This window comes from Mya arenaria, chromosome 12, assembly GCF_026914265.1.
Source record: "Mya arenaria isolate MELC-2E11 chromosome 12, ASM2691426v1".
NCBI classification, from domain to species: Eukaryota; Metazoa; Mollusca; class Bivalvia; order Myida; family Myidae; genus Mya; species Mya arenaria.
Genome location: NC_069133.1, coordinates 39,172,514 through 39,188,403, shown reverse-complemented (window position 1 = coordinate 39,188,403; position 15,890 = coordinate 39,172,514). Strand labels below are relative to the sequence as shown.

The following is a 15,890-nucleotide window of genomic DNA, read 5'->3' as shown; positions in this document are numbered from 1 at the left end:
CGAACTAGTTTGAGGCCGAATATTCATGATTATACAGAATTAAAATAATATTTCGTCGGTGTTTCAGCTGAGTTTACCCGTTTAAAAATAGCGCATAACTGTTTTCCAGTTTATTGTGTGTATATTTAGCATGTGGGGGTCACGTGATTAGTACAGATACATATACCGTCGCTATTATTAAACATTTACTCGTGGTAGACAAATCCAGAAAATTTCGAGTTTGAAATATGCGCAAAAACTGCAAAGATACATGTGTCGTGGTTGTTGTTGTGATGCATTAGTAAGTAAGATTCAATGCGTTTTACACAACGATATCACGTTTATGTAAGTTTGTGACAATTTTCATTTTTGTCCCTTTCATAGTATCATCTAGAGTCTAGTCTCTTTAATTTGTAATAAATAAACTATAGCCGACGATATGTGGCAGTATTAGACCGGTTGTGTCTTGTTTTTTTTCTTCAAATACAAATCAAACGCCGTCTACATCAGACAGCAAAAACAACGTTTTTTCTGTTAAAGATTGGTCAAACCATTCTAAACTAATTAATGTGAGCTTTCCTGTAGAAACGTTTCCGGCTAGTACACAATAAAATAAATATTGTTTAAACTAGATAGTGTATGCACAAAATAACCCCACTTAACATGCGGATGTTCCTCATTCAGTTAGGCCATGCAAAATAGATTCTCTATTTTGTTTCAAAGACACCACTAAACCACCTGCAAGATCATGAACGCCTAACGCAATTTTTTGTGATTAAGTATATAATACTTCGCCAGTTTCTTAATTAAAATGCATTATTCAGTTATTATTTAAAGAGGCCCGAAAACTACCTGTCGACTCCCTGCTGTATAAAACTAGTTAGTTAGTTAGTTAGTGAGTGAGTGAGTGAGTGAGTGAGTGAGTGAGTGAGTGAGTGAGTGAGTGAGTGAGTGAGTGAGTGAGTGAGTGAGTGAGTGAGTGAGTGAGTGAGTGAGTGAGTGAGTGAGTGAGTGAGTGAGTGAGTGAGTGAGTGAGTGAGTGAGTGAGTGAGTGAGTGAGTGAGTGAGTGAGTGAGTGAGTGAGTGAGTGAGTTGAGTGAGTGAGTGAGTGAGTGAGTGAGTGAGTGAGTGAGTGAGTGAGTGAGTGAGTGAGTGAGTGAGTGAGTGAGTGAGTGAGTGAGTGAGTGAGTGAGTGAGTGAGTGAGTGAGTGAGTGAGTGAGTGAGTGAGTGAGTGAGTGAGTGAGTGAGTGAGTGAGTGAGTGAGTGAGTGAGTGAGTGAGTGAGTGAGTGAGTGAGTGAGTGAGTGAGTGAGTGAGTGAGTGAGTGAGTGAGTGAGTGAGTGAGTGAGTGAGTGAGTGAGTGAGTGAGTGAGTGAGTGAGTGAGTGAGTGAGTGAGTGAGTGAGTGAGTGAGTGAGTGAGTGAGTGAGTGAGTGAGTGAGTGAGTGAGTGAGTGAGTGAGTGAGTGAGTGAGTGAGTGAGTGAGTGAGTGAGTGAGTGAGTGAGTGAGTGAGTGAGTGAGTGAGTGGGTTAGTGGGTGAGTGAGTGAGTGAGTGAGTGAGTGAGTGAGTGAGTGAGTGAGTGAGTGAGTGAGTGAGTGAGTGAGTGAGTGAGTGAGTGAGTGAGTGAGTGAGTGAGTGAGTGAGTGAGTGAGTGAGTGAGTGAGTGAGTGAGTGAGTGAGTGAGTGAGTGAGTGAGTGAGTGAGTGAGTGAGTGAGTGAGTGAGTGAGTGAGTGAGTTAGTGAGTGAGTGAGTGAGTGAGTGAGTGAGTGAGTGAGTGAGTGAGTGAGTGAGTGAGTGAGTGAGTGAGTGAGTGAGTGAGTGAGTGAGTGAGTCGGTCAGTCGGTCAGTCGGTCAGTCAGTCAGTCAGTCAGGCAGTCAGGCAGTCAGGCAGTCAGTCAGTCAGTTAGTCAGTCAGTCAGTCAGTTAATTAGTTAGAAACATTTTTTTCTGCAGACGACACTCAACATTTCGTCTATTTGATGTGGCCTTACTCAAATTTGGTCAACAAGCCAGATAAAGTCACGGCAATTGACAAAAATGATTCATCGCAATTAAAGCAAATCATCTTCTTCGAAATTAAATATGATTATTCAGAATACAGTATTTAGATCATTAGTGTATGGAATTCGAGCGATATAATTTTAATTGATTTATTGAGCTAGAACGTGAAGTAAAAACGTTTGTAAAACATTTAAATATAGGGATGTTTTCAATATATTTTGCAAACATATATGTGTGTATACAATGTGATACCTCATATTTTTATTTTTGAAACAACAACAACAACAACAACAACAACAGCAACAGCAACAACAACAACACCATCACCACCACAACCAACAACAACTACAACACCATCACCACCACCACCAACAACAACAACAACACCATCACTACCACCACCAACAAAAACAAAAACAAAAATAACAACAACGCCAACATTAACGACAACAACAAGTACAAAAAAATTGGAATACCAAAACGTGGGCGAAATGACATGCGTGGATTGTAAGGTAGTGTTGCTAGGAAACGCGAACACAGGGAAAACATGTTTACTCAGGAGATACAAGGACAAAACTTTCTGTGAATTGTCTCAAATGGTAAGAATAGATTAAGATTAATTTAAGCATATTTTCCAACTGGCCTGGTATTCATAAAACATCTTATTATAAGTAATTTCTTAACATTTTCATAGTCACATTAAAAGAAATGTATAAGATTGTTCGTTTTATAAAGCATATATATATATATATATATATATATATATATATATATATATATATATATATATATATATATATATATATATATATATATATATATATATATATTATAAAATCAATGAAGATAAAGTATAATAGATAATATTAAGTTATTATATCGTATGATCAGTGATATACTTAACTTATGAAACTGACTTAAGATATGAAATGAGTTAAGATTTTTTATGAATATCGGGCCAGTATTTATAAAGCATCTTAAGTAACTTCCTAACTTAAATCGATTTTTCAAAACCTTCATAGTCAAATTCGAAGAAACGTTTAAGCGTTTTTTACATAAATGTATACAGTTTCAAGTATGTCATTGGAAATTAAGTATTTCATAAATGCTTAAGTGTTTTATCTATATTACAAGGGGTCCGTTTTAGTAAAGGATTTTAGTTACAATTTCAATTATCTTAAATCTGTATAAACATCACAAATAGCAAACTTTAATTGTTTTTATTTCCTCAATACAGTCGAACCCCGTTGGCTCGAACTCGCTTGGCTCGAATATTTCATTGGCTTGAACTAGATGTAAAAATCCATTTTCTTCATATTAAATGTAAACATTCCTGCTTGGCTCGAATTTTCCGAGGCTCGAGGTATTTAAGGCGGTCCCTGTGAGTTCGAGCCAACAGGATTCGATTGTATTTGATTCAATATTTGTTCAATTACAATACTGGCTAAATCTCAATTGACAACAATTATGTAACAAAAAAAACAAGGAAAGTATGACATTAAGATAATTTCAATTTACGACTAAATTCGACAAGGATCTTTATTGAAACAGTCACCAGTGGTCCGATTCAGTAAATATTTCAGTCGGGTTTTGTGTTATGTAGACGTTCAATTAAATTTAACCAGTCAGTTAAAGGCACTAGACACCAGATGTTACAAATGCAAGAGTAAAAGAGAATTGTCAAAAACGTCATTGTGTACAACGCATTGAGTCTTTCTTACTGGTGTATCACATCGAATACGTCACATGCATCTTTCGAAAGTTTTGCGCATTCGAAATTTACTACGGTTGTCTACAACATAGATCCCAGTAAGTTTGAAAATAGCGTTTTTATTTTATCTGTACTCATAATCAGATATGATTAAAACTCGGAAACCATTATGCGGTATTTTAAACAGAGAAACATAGATGAGACAGCAACATGATTGCTGCGTTTATTATTTTAATCATTTAATGTGGCGTATCATCAGCCTCCTTCTAGCTAGCATTGACAAATCTAGGCTTGTTTTGAGATACTATAAAATTTGCTGACATTTAGACTCTCTGGTGTCTAGCCCCTTTAAGAAGTTTTGTTGGGCACCTAAATAATTAGGATTCCCAGGAGTAAAGTCATTAAGTGTAACTGCTAAATTAAAATTACCACGCGATCTACTTGCAGCGTAGTTACATTTTAAAGAATTCTGACCTTGTAAACCGTCAATAATTTATACATCCGTGGTCGTTTTTTAGGAAAATGGCCGAGGAGTTCCGATTGTTTTTAAACCAGTGCTGACTCCTCTATCTTCCCGTCCCTCACGTGATCCGTTTAGCTGTCATTCTTCCTTGTTTCATCCCTTTGCATTCAATGTTGAGTGTAAATTAACCAAAGTAAATTCGTTGTAATACTGCACGGTTGATGCGACCAAAATAAAGCAATAATGCAGCCATGAGGCGCGGACAGACCTTTCAATCTCTACAAACACTCACCATACCTCCACCCCTAACCAATCCTTGTCTTCAACCGATGTACCCCCGTCAAAGTTCATCGATATGGCTCTAAAGAGGGCCGAGTTTTTCAACTTTACGAAATGTCGGCGGTGCGGAACCACTAATATTCAGTTCATCGCGGCCTCCTCAGCATTTTGACTTATTATTTGAATTATTTCGTTGGCGTATAAACTACCGTTTTGGAAAAGTCTTCCCCTTTTCGGTACCAACTGGTCTGTTTTAGTCACCCGTATGGGTAAAAATGCACCTTACACAAGGCCCATCGCCGGCATTTTAAGAGTGGTGTTGCCATATATTTGTAAAGGGTCAGTCTTTCTACATCCTCAGCAACCCAGCGTATCATTCCCTATATTTTTTCATATAGGTTATGATACGCTGGGGTGCTGAGGATGGTCTTTCTAGCGGTGTCCTGGGCTGTTGTCTGAAATATTTCAAACTAAAAAGACGCATACAATATCCGTACAAGTACTGATCATGAATAAATATGCATGTACTAATTAACTCATGGACTCCATTTAAGCACTATATACTTATTGGATTTGAAAACTCTGGAGATTGGCGGTTTTTATAAGGCTATAAATACACATTCTTTTCTAACCTACGCAAGCGGTGTAATTCTGAAGATGTATTTATCCTAGCTATATCTTAATTTTCTCCCCTACACTGTCAGTAAAATTGAAATAATTTACAAAACAAAATGCTCTTGTGATTGTTATATTTAATAGCTTGTCTGTCAGTTTTCGAAGAAAAAGGTAGTTACTGTAATAGTCTTATTGCCACCATTGTTATCGACGTGGTCGTAGTTCTTAGCGTGTTGATTTCATAAACATAGTAAATATATAAATAATAGATGAAACAAACTCACACAAACACGTAATTTTTTTTTTTTTAAAAAACGTTTATTTCTATTACATCTCGGTTTTATGCATTCATCAGTAAATTAAAAACAATCATTGAAAGGAATTGACGTCAACGTCACTGCTTAATGACGTCACGGGTCTCTAGCCAACTAAGCTAACCGGGCGGCTGGCTCTTACCCCTCATTAACCTTTCAGACCGATCCAGGCACTCATGCATTTTACTTCTGACACCAGTAAAGTAAACCTGGGAGGAAAAGTTCACCCAGTTTGGGGCTCGAACCCAAGACCGCCAGAAAACTAGCACGACGCTCTGATCTTACATGACGGCTAGTTCTTATCTACACATAACATCGTTAAGCGGCACATGTATACTATAATACAAAGACTAGATGCTGCATGTCTCGTTAGTCTTGCTTGGTTACGTTTAGAGTAATGGCCCTTATTCAGTCAAGAATTAAGGCTGTGTGTTGTATTGTTTTGCAGACTGTCGGTGCTGCGTTTTTGCCCATGACCGAAACGTTTGATGATGTAACAGTTAACCTTGGCTGTTGGGTGAGTGGAATGGTATCTTCATTAACTAAAATATGGAAAGCCATAGCTGTCTTATACATTCAAATTTTATTATACAGTCGAAACTCGCTATATCGAACTCTGTTATTTTGATGATCCGGTTATGTCCATTTGTTATTTTAATATTTTAGTAGAGTAAGACATGTTTTGTATTTCGTTTATATCGAATGGTCGTTATCTCGAAGTATTGCCCGGGGTTCCAACGACTTCGACATAACGAGTTTTGACTGTATGCACATAGACTTAATTTCTCTTCAGGTATTGCTTCTTTATATGTGACAAAAGTTTATTTTGTAAAGCAAAATATCGTAACATAAAGATAAAACGTCATAATATAAAGGTAAAAACTCATTATATGTAGGTAATTTTTCATTATAGAAGCTTAAACATTATTAAATAATAATAAATAGTGAAAAGGGTAAAACCTGATTATATATATATATCGGTCGCGTTTTCGTTATCGTAGTTTTGTGATTTTTTGTTTTCATCATCGTACACTGGAGTATCGCGTTTCAGATTAACACATTCACAGGCGGTGGCCCTAACGGCATTTCGTAGTTTATATAGTGTAATAAGCAATTAAAAAATAACAGTTAGGATTTGAAAATATGAAAGCACTCTTACACAGTGTGTGTATACCACGTGATTAGTTTCATCAAACACTTCGACAAACCTGTTTCCAAAATAATGTTTTGACAGTGCTCCGTCAGACGGCCGTATTGTGAAAAAGTTTGTCTAAGAATTTAAAGAAACTTAACTCTCCATCAATTTCTGGTATAAGACCGAAGGTGGAGCTACGTAAGCGGCGTAGACTGCGCTATGCTTCATTTAAAATGGTGAAGAAATAGTGAAGTTATCTTTGCCTAAAGTCTTCATTCAAAGCAAATTTCTGCCTTCCGACGTAGCATATATGACGCAATTTATCACGTGGTATACATTGTTACAACTGGATGAAAATGCTCGCATGAGAAAGATAATTTATGCAAATATTAGTGTTCGTTTCGGCTATCTACAGAAAATGGAGCGAGCTCAGCGATAGGGTAACCCCTCGAGTGGCATTGGCCCACAATTATGTGCGAACACCAAACAATATTAGAACAAAGTCTGATCAAAATCGGTCATTTTTAAAACTCAAATTAAGGTAATTAGTAGTACGTAATAGTTTAAGCCATAAAACATTAATTTTTGAACGGAATTATGAAACTCTACGATCTGATCTATTGTCAGCAATCTTATATCATTGGTTTGAAGATATTTACGCAAAAATTTGCTCTTTCCGAGACAAAAAATAAAAAAAAGTTGTCATAATGGTAAATCTGTGAGAGTGCAGCTTTGAGGATTGTTTGATGAAATATATCATACACAATTGTTCCAAAATGATCAAAAATCCCTACGCTACGTACTAAATTTTGATTTTAGGACACTGCCGGAAGTGAGCGTTTCGCTTCAGTGACCCGGAACTACTACCGTGGCGCATGCGCAGCAGTGATTTGTTATGACCTTACCTGTGTAGAATCGTTCAACGGAGCACAAAAATGGGTGTCAGAAATGACTGCTATGGTTCCGGTAATTTTTCATTAGAAAGTTTTTATTAATTATTTCTAAAGAATCAATTTAAGTAACATAGTATTAGATCCTGAATTTCGGACTAATTCCGCCCGACCTCGGCATTTTTCGCACATCTTCCGAAAAGAGTCGGTAAACTCCGAATTTTAAGTCCGAATAAGAAAAAAAAACAGCATTTCTTTTATTCAATACAATTTGACTGCTTTCCTGAAGGGGACAGTTTTTGTTAAGGGTGATTACGAAATAATCAATTTGTATAATACTCATCCTTATATCCACAATTTCGAGCTGACAGTTATAAGCTTATTTTGGATTTTGTCTCATTGAGTGGTCTTGGTTTTATTAGCTTCGTCGGCGTGCAAAAACAATGACGTTAGCCATAACTAGAAGTAACGTATTAAATATTGATATGGAACTGGTACACACGTAACGCAAGCACTTAACTCTGACTAAAGTAGTTGTCAAATAATGATGGAAAACACAGACGAAAATTTGCGTATTCTCCGAGGCGTTTTTTTTTCGTTTGACCAGTTCCTCAGAACTTTGTTGTTAACTTTTAAACACGAAATACTTTATGATATGCTCAACTATTTAAAATTAGATAAGTAAAACTGAAACAGTTCAAGAGTTGTCCAAAATCTTGTTAAAAATACAGCAGATCATTGTGTGACAGTAAAATTTTAAGAGCAGAAAAGATTTGAAAATTTACAACGATGATTAACAACGTTTTTAACAATATTCTGATAAATCAGCTCATTCTTCACCATACTATATATAAATGGTTATTCTAAAAATGTATTGATATTTAACGATATAAATGTCCATATTATCTGAGTTTGTGGTATTTTAAATATTTGACGTTGTGTGGCTTTCGTAAAGTGTCTTGGAGACCTTGAACCTTCACCTTGAGACACGTGCCTTTTTAAGTGTTTGTGAGACCTTGAACCTCGACCTTAAGACGCTTTGAATTCGTTAAGTGTTTGTGATACCAAGAAACTTAACATTGAGCCGTGTCGCTTTCGTTATGTGTTTGTGAAACCTCGAACCCTGACATTGAGACGCGTGGCTTTCGTTACGTGTTTGTGACACCATGAAACTTCACATTGAGCCGCGTGCTTTTTTAAGTGTTTGCGAAACCTTGAACCCTGACATTTAGAGGCGTGGCTTTCGTTACGTGTTTGTGAGACCTTAAACCTTGACCTTGTGAATCTTCAATTCAACTGAACACAGTCATCATATTTTTTTGCCACTGAGCTAAAAATGTTGCGTAGTTTAATTCCATGATAAAATGTAAATTCCATATCTCAAACTGAGGCTTTTGCCTATGTATGAATATTAAGATTGGACTAACTGCCAGTAAAACAGATATTCATTGACTTAATAGTTTAACCTAAGGCCTCCAATTTTCGTATTCAGGTGCAAGGAAAGTTAATTGTTACAAGAATTATTTTTCCCTTGCGTTACTCGTTTTGCTAAATTTCTATAATACCCGACGCATTGTTACGTTCTGAAGTGTGATTACACTATTGCAGGAGTGCAAATTATACTTGTGTGGTACGAAGAAAGATCTGATTGACTCGGGCAACTTTCCCCGTGCAGTACCATTAGCACGTGTCAGGGCGTTTGCAGAAGCAGATGGTGAGTTGGATCTCATCATGTGACGATTTATCTAAAAGACATATTTAACCAGAAATATATCCGTAGACTATTTTGTTGAACATTGTTTTCCTTCGATTTTAATTATACGTTTTCCAGATTTACAAATTGTGAGCATAATTTAAATGATTGAACGTGTCGATTATACATGCAAAATAATCCTGTTATATAATATATGCACAACAGAAAATCATGACGACTTAAAGGGGAGGGATTTGAAGCTTTAACATCCCCTCTTTTAAGCTGTTTAATATGAACGATAACATATTGTAAATTATCAATGGTTTACCAGTTTGGGGCCAAAATTTCGGCGAAATTCCCAATGTTATAATACATGTATATGTTTGTTCCCGCATGTGAAATTTCCCAATTTTTCTTAAAAAGAAGTTTTATATCTTATTTTATTATTTGTAGGCAAAATTGTAATTCCAAATTTCCCGCTCATTATTGAACAGACACTGAAATTATAATTATTTTGAAAATAATATTTAATAATTATTATATATATTTATGTAATATATACCGAATTAACTGATTGTCAAACTCTGTCGAGACAGTTTGCTCAGAAATGTTATCATGTTGTTTCCATTGGTTGTTTTTCAATGAAACTGACATGCATTTTATTTTTGTGAACGTTTTTGCTATTGTATTGCAATTTATTAAAGGCCATAACTAAAGTTGTTCTAAATATACAGTTAATATACAGACCGTTTAAATTACATAATTCGAACCGAAACCCTTGTTTGCTTTAAACACTTAGTAAAAGGCTGGTGACATCGAAGTTACACATAATTGAAATTAAAACTTAAAATGCAGAAAACTTTCTTCATTTCATTTTGCGAAAATGCTTTCAAGAATGAGCAAAACTTTTTGGTGTTTGCATTTTTGTGCCGGCCAATGACAATCGAGTTTTTTTTCATTATCGGGCTGGTGATTTAATGTAGTTCGATTCTGGCGAATACACCAAAACACCAAATAAATTAGAGTCCAATTTTTAAAATTTTACAGAGAATATAGCTGGCTACCTGGGGCTGGAGTTGGGGTACGCCCACTCTATTTTCTACAGGGCTGGTATTCAATATTGGTTTTAAGTGGATATAAGAACGATGTAGCTAATCGGATTACTTGTTATTAAGAATGACCAATAGGATGAATAAAAGTCAATGATGTATGACCATAAAATAACTTAAGTTGAAAATTGAATACCAGCCCAGGTCGCTAAAAATTAACTCTTACATACACTTTGCTATATTTGTCCCTGTAAAATGAAGCAATATACGTCAGTTATTAGAAATGACTTGATGTTACGTGATTAAATCTAAAGTGATGTGTTCATTACTTTAATTAAATTTCAGACGTGCAAGCAGATATTTTTCAAACATCAAGCAAAACTGGAGAAAATATTGGTAAGTTTTCAAAGTATATGCTATTATTGAAGCTCACATTTGTTCATTAGCAAAAACATAAAGTATGTCTGTACATTTGCAAAAGCAAAAATAACAATAAGATAAATTATAAAATGATATCAATCCAATAAAAATGGATTAAATTCGGTCCATATAGATTATGAACCTTCGTATGACCCTTAATGGACTCACTCATGCTATTATAAGTATTTTATTCTTTGATACAGAAAAAATACAATTAAAGTATAAAAAAAATGGTTTTAGCGGGGATCGAACCAACACTGATAAATTCAATCAAATCCTCTCGCCCACTAAAACTCTTTATTGGGAGTGGGGACAAATAAACCATTGCGACTTTTGATGAAAAGCGTTACTAAGGCGTTAAAACAATCCTAATGATTTGCCACACTTTATAGCATCATAAAAAGTGCATTTTCAAAACATGAGCGAGTCCCTTTAATGCAATGTTTTATTTCATAAAACGAACATGTAAATGTAATCGTATTGCAGAGCGTTAAATGAGGATGTGATCTCAAACGAAATTATTACTACAGTCGAAATTCTCTCTGACGAACTATGTTATCCCGATGTTCCGGTTTTGTTGAACTCTTTTCGAATATTTTTGATAAAGTAAGGTTTGTGTGGTACGTCCGTTAACTCGAATGTTGTTCCTCTCAAAGTTTTCCCTGAGGTCCCAACAGCTTCAACATAGCGAGTTTTTACTGTATTTACAAATGAACTTATTTTCTGTACTTCTTTTCAACTTTTAACGTACCTTTTGTTACAGAATAAGTGATAGTCTGAGGTGTGCACAGGTGCTAGACGAGAGAGGCAAAAATATCTAAATAATAATTTGCTTTGACGCCTACCTTTGACATGATCTATATAGTGAGAACGCTTTTGTACTAAAAGTACGTTCTTTAGAAAACATATTACGCGACCATGATCGCAGACATCATATATTTACATATATTTATTTAAACCGTAAGGCGACTGTAAATTAATTGATAGATTTTCATCCCCACCCGCCCCCTATTTTTTTCCGCAGCCCCTTAAATTTTATTGACTCAAATATAAATGTTGAATTTGGGTCTGTATTTGTGCATCGGTCCGGTACTGTCTGGGAACGGCATACGTATAACCTTCACATGTCAATAGGAGAATTGTTACGATCGTGTTCGTGGTTCGTCTAGAAAGACATGTGTATGGTCCCTTATGTAAGAAGAAGGATCATGAACCACTATAAAACGGTGACACAGTCATCAAATAAATAAATAAATGCCCCCCTCGCCCCCATTTAAAAAATGGATGAACATCTAGCAATTTAATTATATTGGCCTAACATTGTTTTGTTTCTCTCTAATACTTGTCTATAGGATTCTACCTACATTCTCAGTCAATGCAATTGCAGATAGGCATTTATTAAATACCACTTATCACTAAGAATTTTTAACTTTTGCGGGTGTATGAAAGTCTGCCTACTGCCATTCATCCGATTCAAACTCTCTACGTCATATTTTGCGTTTACAATGTGTCAGCCAATGAGGGTATATTCTAAGACAGTTAGACAACCTAAAGTAATATTTTAAAGATGAAGATGGGCTTGTTCGCTACGCTCACTCCGTCCATTTTTTATCATTAAAATATTACTTCAAGTCATCTAACTATTACATAGAATGTTCTCTTACTGTTTTTAACCTAACCGATTGTTTATATTCAATTAACTATTCAATAATTTTCGTTTCTCTTAATATTTAAGTTGACTGCTAAATTTTGCATTCCAGAGACCTTGTTCAGGAAAATTGCGCGCGACTATTCGGTTGCGAACAGCATTCTACCCGCAGGACCTCGACCATGTAAGTTCCGAGGTGTTTTCCGCAATAAAGTATATAGTTTCTTTTCTTCACCAAGTAAGCACCAAAAGCTTATATTTACTTGCAGCCACGAGTGAAATATTTTCTTTTGGTGTTCACGACGTGAAATATATTGCGATCTTACACAGAAACGAAGATTTTTCTGTAGACAGTTTAATGTATGCCTAAAAAGGATGTTACATAAGGGTTAATTGTAGTTCTTTTCAGCACACACAATTTGAATGCGAACGTAAAATCATTTCGAAAATAACGTCGTTGAAATTGTGAATTGTGTCCCAGCACTGTGCGTGCTCTACTTCTAGCAGCTCACGCTTGATTTGGAAGTGAGAGCGGGCTTACATTTCTAAAAGGCGAAAAAATATCAAATAATATATATATGAAAATAGTACACTGTTTGAAATAGGAAAATATCATTTTTATTTCACTGATTAAGCTCTATAAATCACAGGAAAGCATATAAAAAACGATGCTTTTTTCCTCACAGTCGAAAAATACTAGAAGATTGCAGACTTAGAAAATTAATTTTATATAGTTTTCGCATGTAAATGTTTTTTTCTGTCATCCCCACTTTATTTAAAGATGCACTCTTACTCCCAAATAAGATTAACCACAATTGTTTTAATATGCTAAAAAGGTAAATGAATGTCGGAAACACTGGTTCTTATGAAGGATACCGAGTTTAATTAGAAAGAAAGGGGCAAAAACACGGTATTTCTACCTTATGAGACGATAGAAGATCACTGTAAATCTTTTAGCACCCACCAATCAATAGATATGTTTGAATTTTCAGCTGTTAAATACACCGTTACAATCTTGTTATCAGTAATTAATACTTTCCATAAAGGCATTATTTAGAAAGATACATGTGTATGCATTGATTTTGAATAAGAATGTCCCTTTAAAGAATACGTTGTCTTGTTATTAAAAAAAAGTACATTTCATGAGCCAAACGTTCAGTTCAGTCTCATCTCTAAACTCATTTTCACGTGAAATGAACTGCTAAAAACGTTTTTTTTTATGGAATATATTGGCACGTATTTCGGTTATATATGTGTAACATGCAATAATGTTCCCTTCCTCTTCGGTCTCTCTGCAGTATATGGACTTTTCGCACGAACGTTACCGAATTACACCGAATAAAACAACACTTTTTAATCTTTATATTATACGGAGTTCGATCCAAAATTACGTGATACTTATGCGTAGACTCTTAATTGCAACGGATTCATTTACAGTCTTACATTCCTACCAGCGCCAAAGGTTACTTTTAAGTGTGAATGTAAAATTTCAGTTCAGGCTAAAAAAGGGGGTATGTCATACTTCTTCTCCTTCTTGTTCTTTTTCTTCGGCGTCGTCGTCGTCGTCGTCTTATTCTTCTTCTTCTTCTTCTTCTTCTTCTTCTTCTTCTTCTTCTTCTTCTTCTTCTTCTTCTTCTTCTTCTCCGTCTTCTTCTTCTTCTTCTTCTTCTTCTTCTTCTTCTTCTTCTTCTTCTTCTTCTTCTTCTTCTTCTTCTTCTTCTTCTTCTTCTTCTTCAGTTGTCTCCACCATCCGTGATAAAACACATCACAATTATATTTTCCAGCAACTAGCAATGGATCTTTCCGGTTGGAGAGTTGGAGAGATGACCCCAGAGTGAAAAAGACTGCAGATTCAACGTGCTGTCACTAACATAATTGTTTGTTTGTGAGAGTGGACGATATACCAAGACATACATCAAAGGAAAAGACTGAAACTTATGCACCAGTCATTTGTTACCACGCCCCCCAGGTCCGGGGAATAGCGGGAACTTTGACTTTCGGTCCAGCCAAGCCCGGGCAAAATATCCGCCCTGCGGGGACAAACTGATGGTAAAAGCCACGCCAAATGCCCCCGCACCCAAGGGACCCTAGATAATGCCAATTCCCCGCTATATTTGGCGTGAAGACAAAACCACCGCAGTCACCCGGCACTGCGGGGCCACCTGGAAGGTAAAAACACGGCCCATTTCCCCGGCTATCCCCGGTATACCCCCGGACCGTGGGGGGGCCGTGGTTACAATTGACTGGTGCATTATACATGTGTATATAACGTTCATCAAATATAACACTTTGGAAATCATCATACTTGAGAAACCTTTACTGACGTGTTATGATTGCATTCTCAGACGCTGGTTCTTACTGAACATGTAAGCTATGTTGCAGATGTTATTTTACATATAAGGTTTGATCTTTATCTAATGGTGTTTGTGTGTATGTGTGTGCGATCATGACTGTCTATTACTATATGTTTGGATTTTAATCCACAGTAGATTGTTTGAATATTGAATATTTGAAAAATCTCCCTCAATAAGTAAATCAAAGCACTGAAAGTACTGAAAGCCCTGCAGTGGACGGTTGGCTAGATGATATTGTACGCTGGAATGTTTCTCTGGTGAGTCAGATTGACATGGAATAAAACAGACTTTCAGATATGATGCGATGTCCAGGGTATGAAAAGGTGCTGATTCCATTGTTAAAAGAAACGTTTTTGCCGTCTATGTTAGGGCGTTGGGGTTGCGTATTTTACTTTCAAGTGCACAAAAATAGAAACTTTGTCCTCTAGAATTATGGAAATGATAGAAAAACGAGTAAAGAGTATAATGGTATTTATTTCAGTATTACAACGAACTTGCATAATACATTGTTTTATGCGTATGCTATATGGTCTTCATAGCACTTAGCAGTTTAATATCATCCAATTATTATTCTAATTGCGTTTTGTAAAGCATCCACATCCATCACTGAATGTGACTGGTAAAATTTGTACTTAGCGTCCAACTTATTCGGATACGACATTTTCATGGTATGAAGTATCCAAGTTTCGCGTACGATTTCAATATGCTTGATAATGTTTTTCGAGCTAAACCACAAGCTAAATATAATGCCAGGAATGCCATTTTGTCCATTTTTTATCGCCATAGCCATAACATTTGTTATAGTTACTGCTCATGTACAGATTTTCGCCTGTTGGATGGAACTGTTTTCTTAGCCGCGTAGACAATGAAATTGCCTTTAAAATCCACTTCAAGACGGTTGCAAATACTCGTTAATCTGTGATAGATTTAGTGCAGTATAAAACTGAACTCCTGAAGTACCAGTAGAGAAATATGAGATGATTGTTGACCAAGAATAAAAACAACTATGGTATCATTATATGACAAATTGTTATGATTCCTCACTTTATTATCATCATCTTGGTTCATCAATCCTAAGTAGTTTCACTGTAAATAGTAAGTCGTTTTGCAAAAGCTATCATAATGCCTTGTTCTGATGTTGTTGTTTTTGTATCTGTTATCATGGTTATCTTTAATAACGTATCACCCTGACTTGAGGACAAAGAACCCGATACAATAATCAGTTGAAAGAAAGAACATTCCGAACTATGACGATCATATTGAATAAGCATATTTTTCTGTATATATGAATTGTGAACTTAGTATTTAGGGTAAATATACGTTAGTCGTTGATCTGA

The 15,890-nt window shown here is 35.8% G+C and overlaps 1 protein-coding gene across 1 annotated transcript; it reads left to right on the top strand.

The window, feature by feature from the left end:
* Positions 1 to 2,019: 2,019 nt before the first annotated feature.
* On the top strand, positions 2,020 to 15,890 carry LOC128211883 (ras-related protein Rab-24-like). Its single transcript, XM_052916993.1, has 7 exons — positions 2,020 to 2,581; positions 5,813 to 5,881; positions 7,319 to 7,465; positions 8,998 to 9,103; positions 10,477 to 10,527; positions 12,312 to 12,383; positions 13,984 to 15,890. Exons 1-7 carry the CDS (start codon positions 2,213 to 2,215, stop codon positions 14,067 to 14,069), a joined length of 900 nt encoding a protein of 299 aa, XP_052772953.1. The 5' UTR covers positions 2,020 to 2,212; the 3' UTR covers positions 14,070 to 15,890.

Bases quoted from the DNA above. Each gene is read 5' to 3' on its own strand.
- LOC128211883 (XM_052916993.1), top strand. From the start codon at position 2,213: ATGTGTGTATACAATGTGATACCTCATATTTTTATTTTTGAAACAACA. The intron at 2,582-5,812 runs GTAAGAATAGAT...ATTGTTTTGCAG, and splicing joins TCTGTGAATTGTCTCAAATG to ACTGTCGGTGCTGCGTTTTT. The intron at 5,882-7,318 runs GTGAGTGGAATG...TTTTGATTTTAG, and splicing joins CAGTTAACCTTGGCTGTTGG to GACACTGCCGGAAGTGAGCG.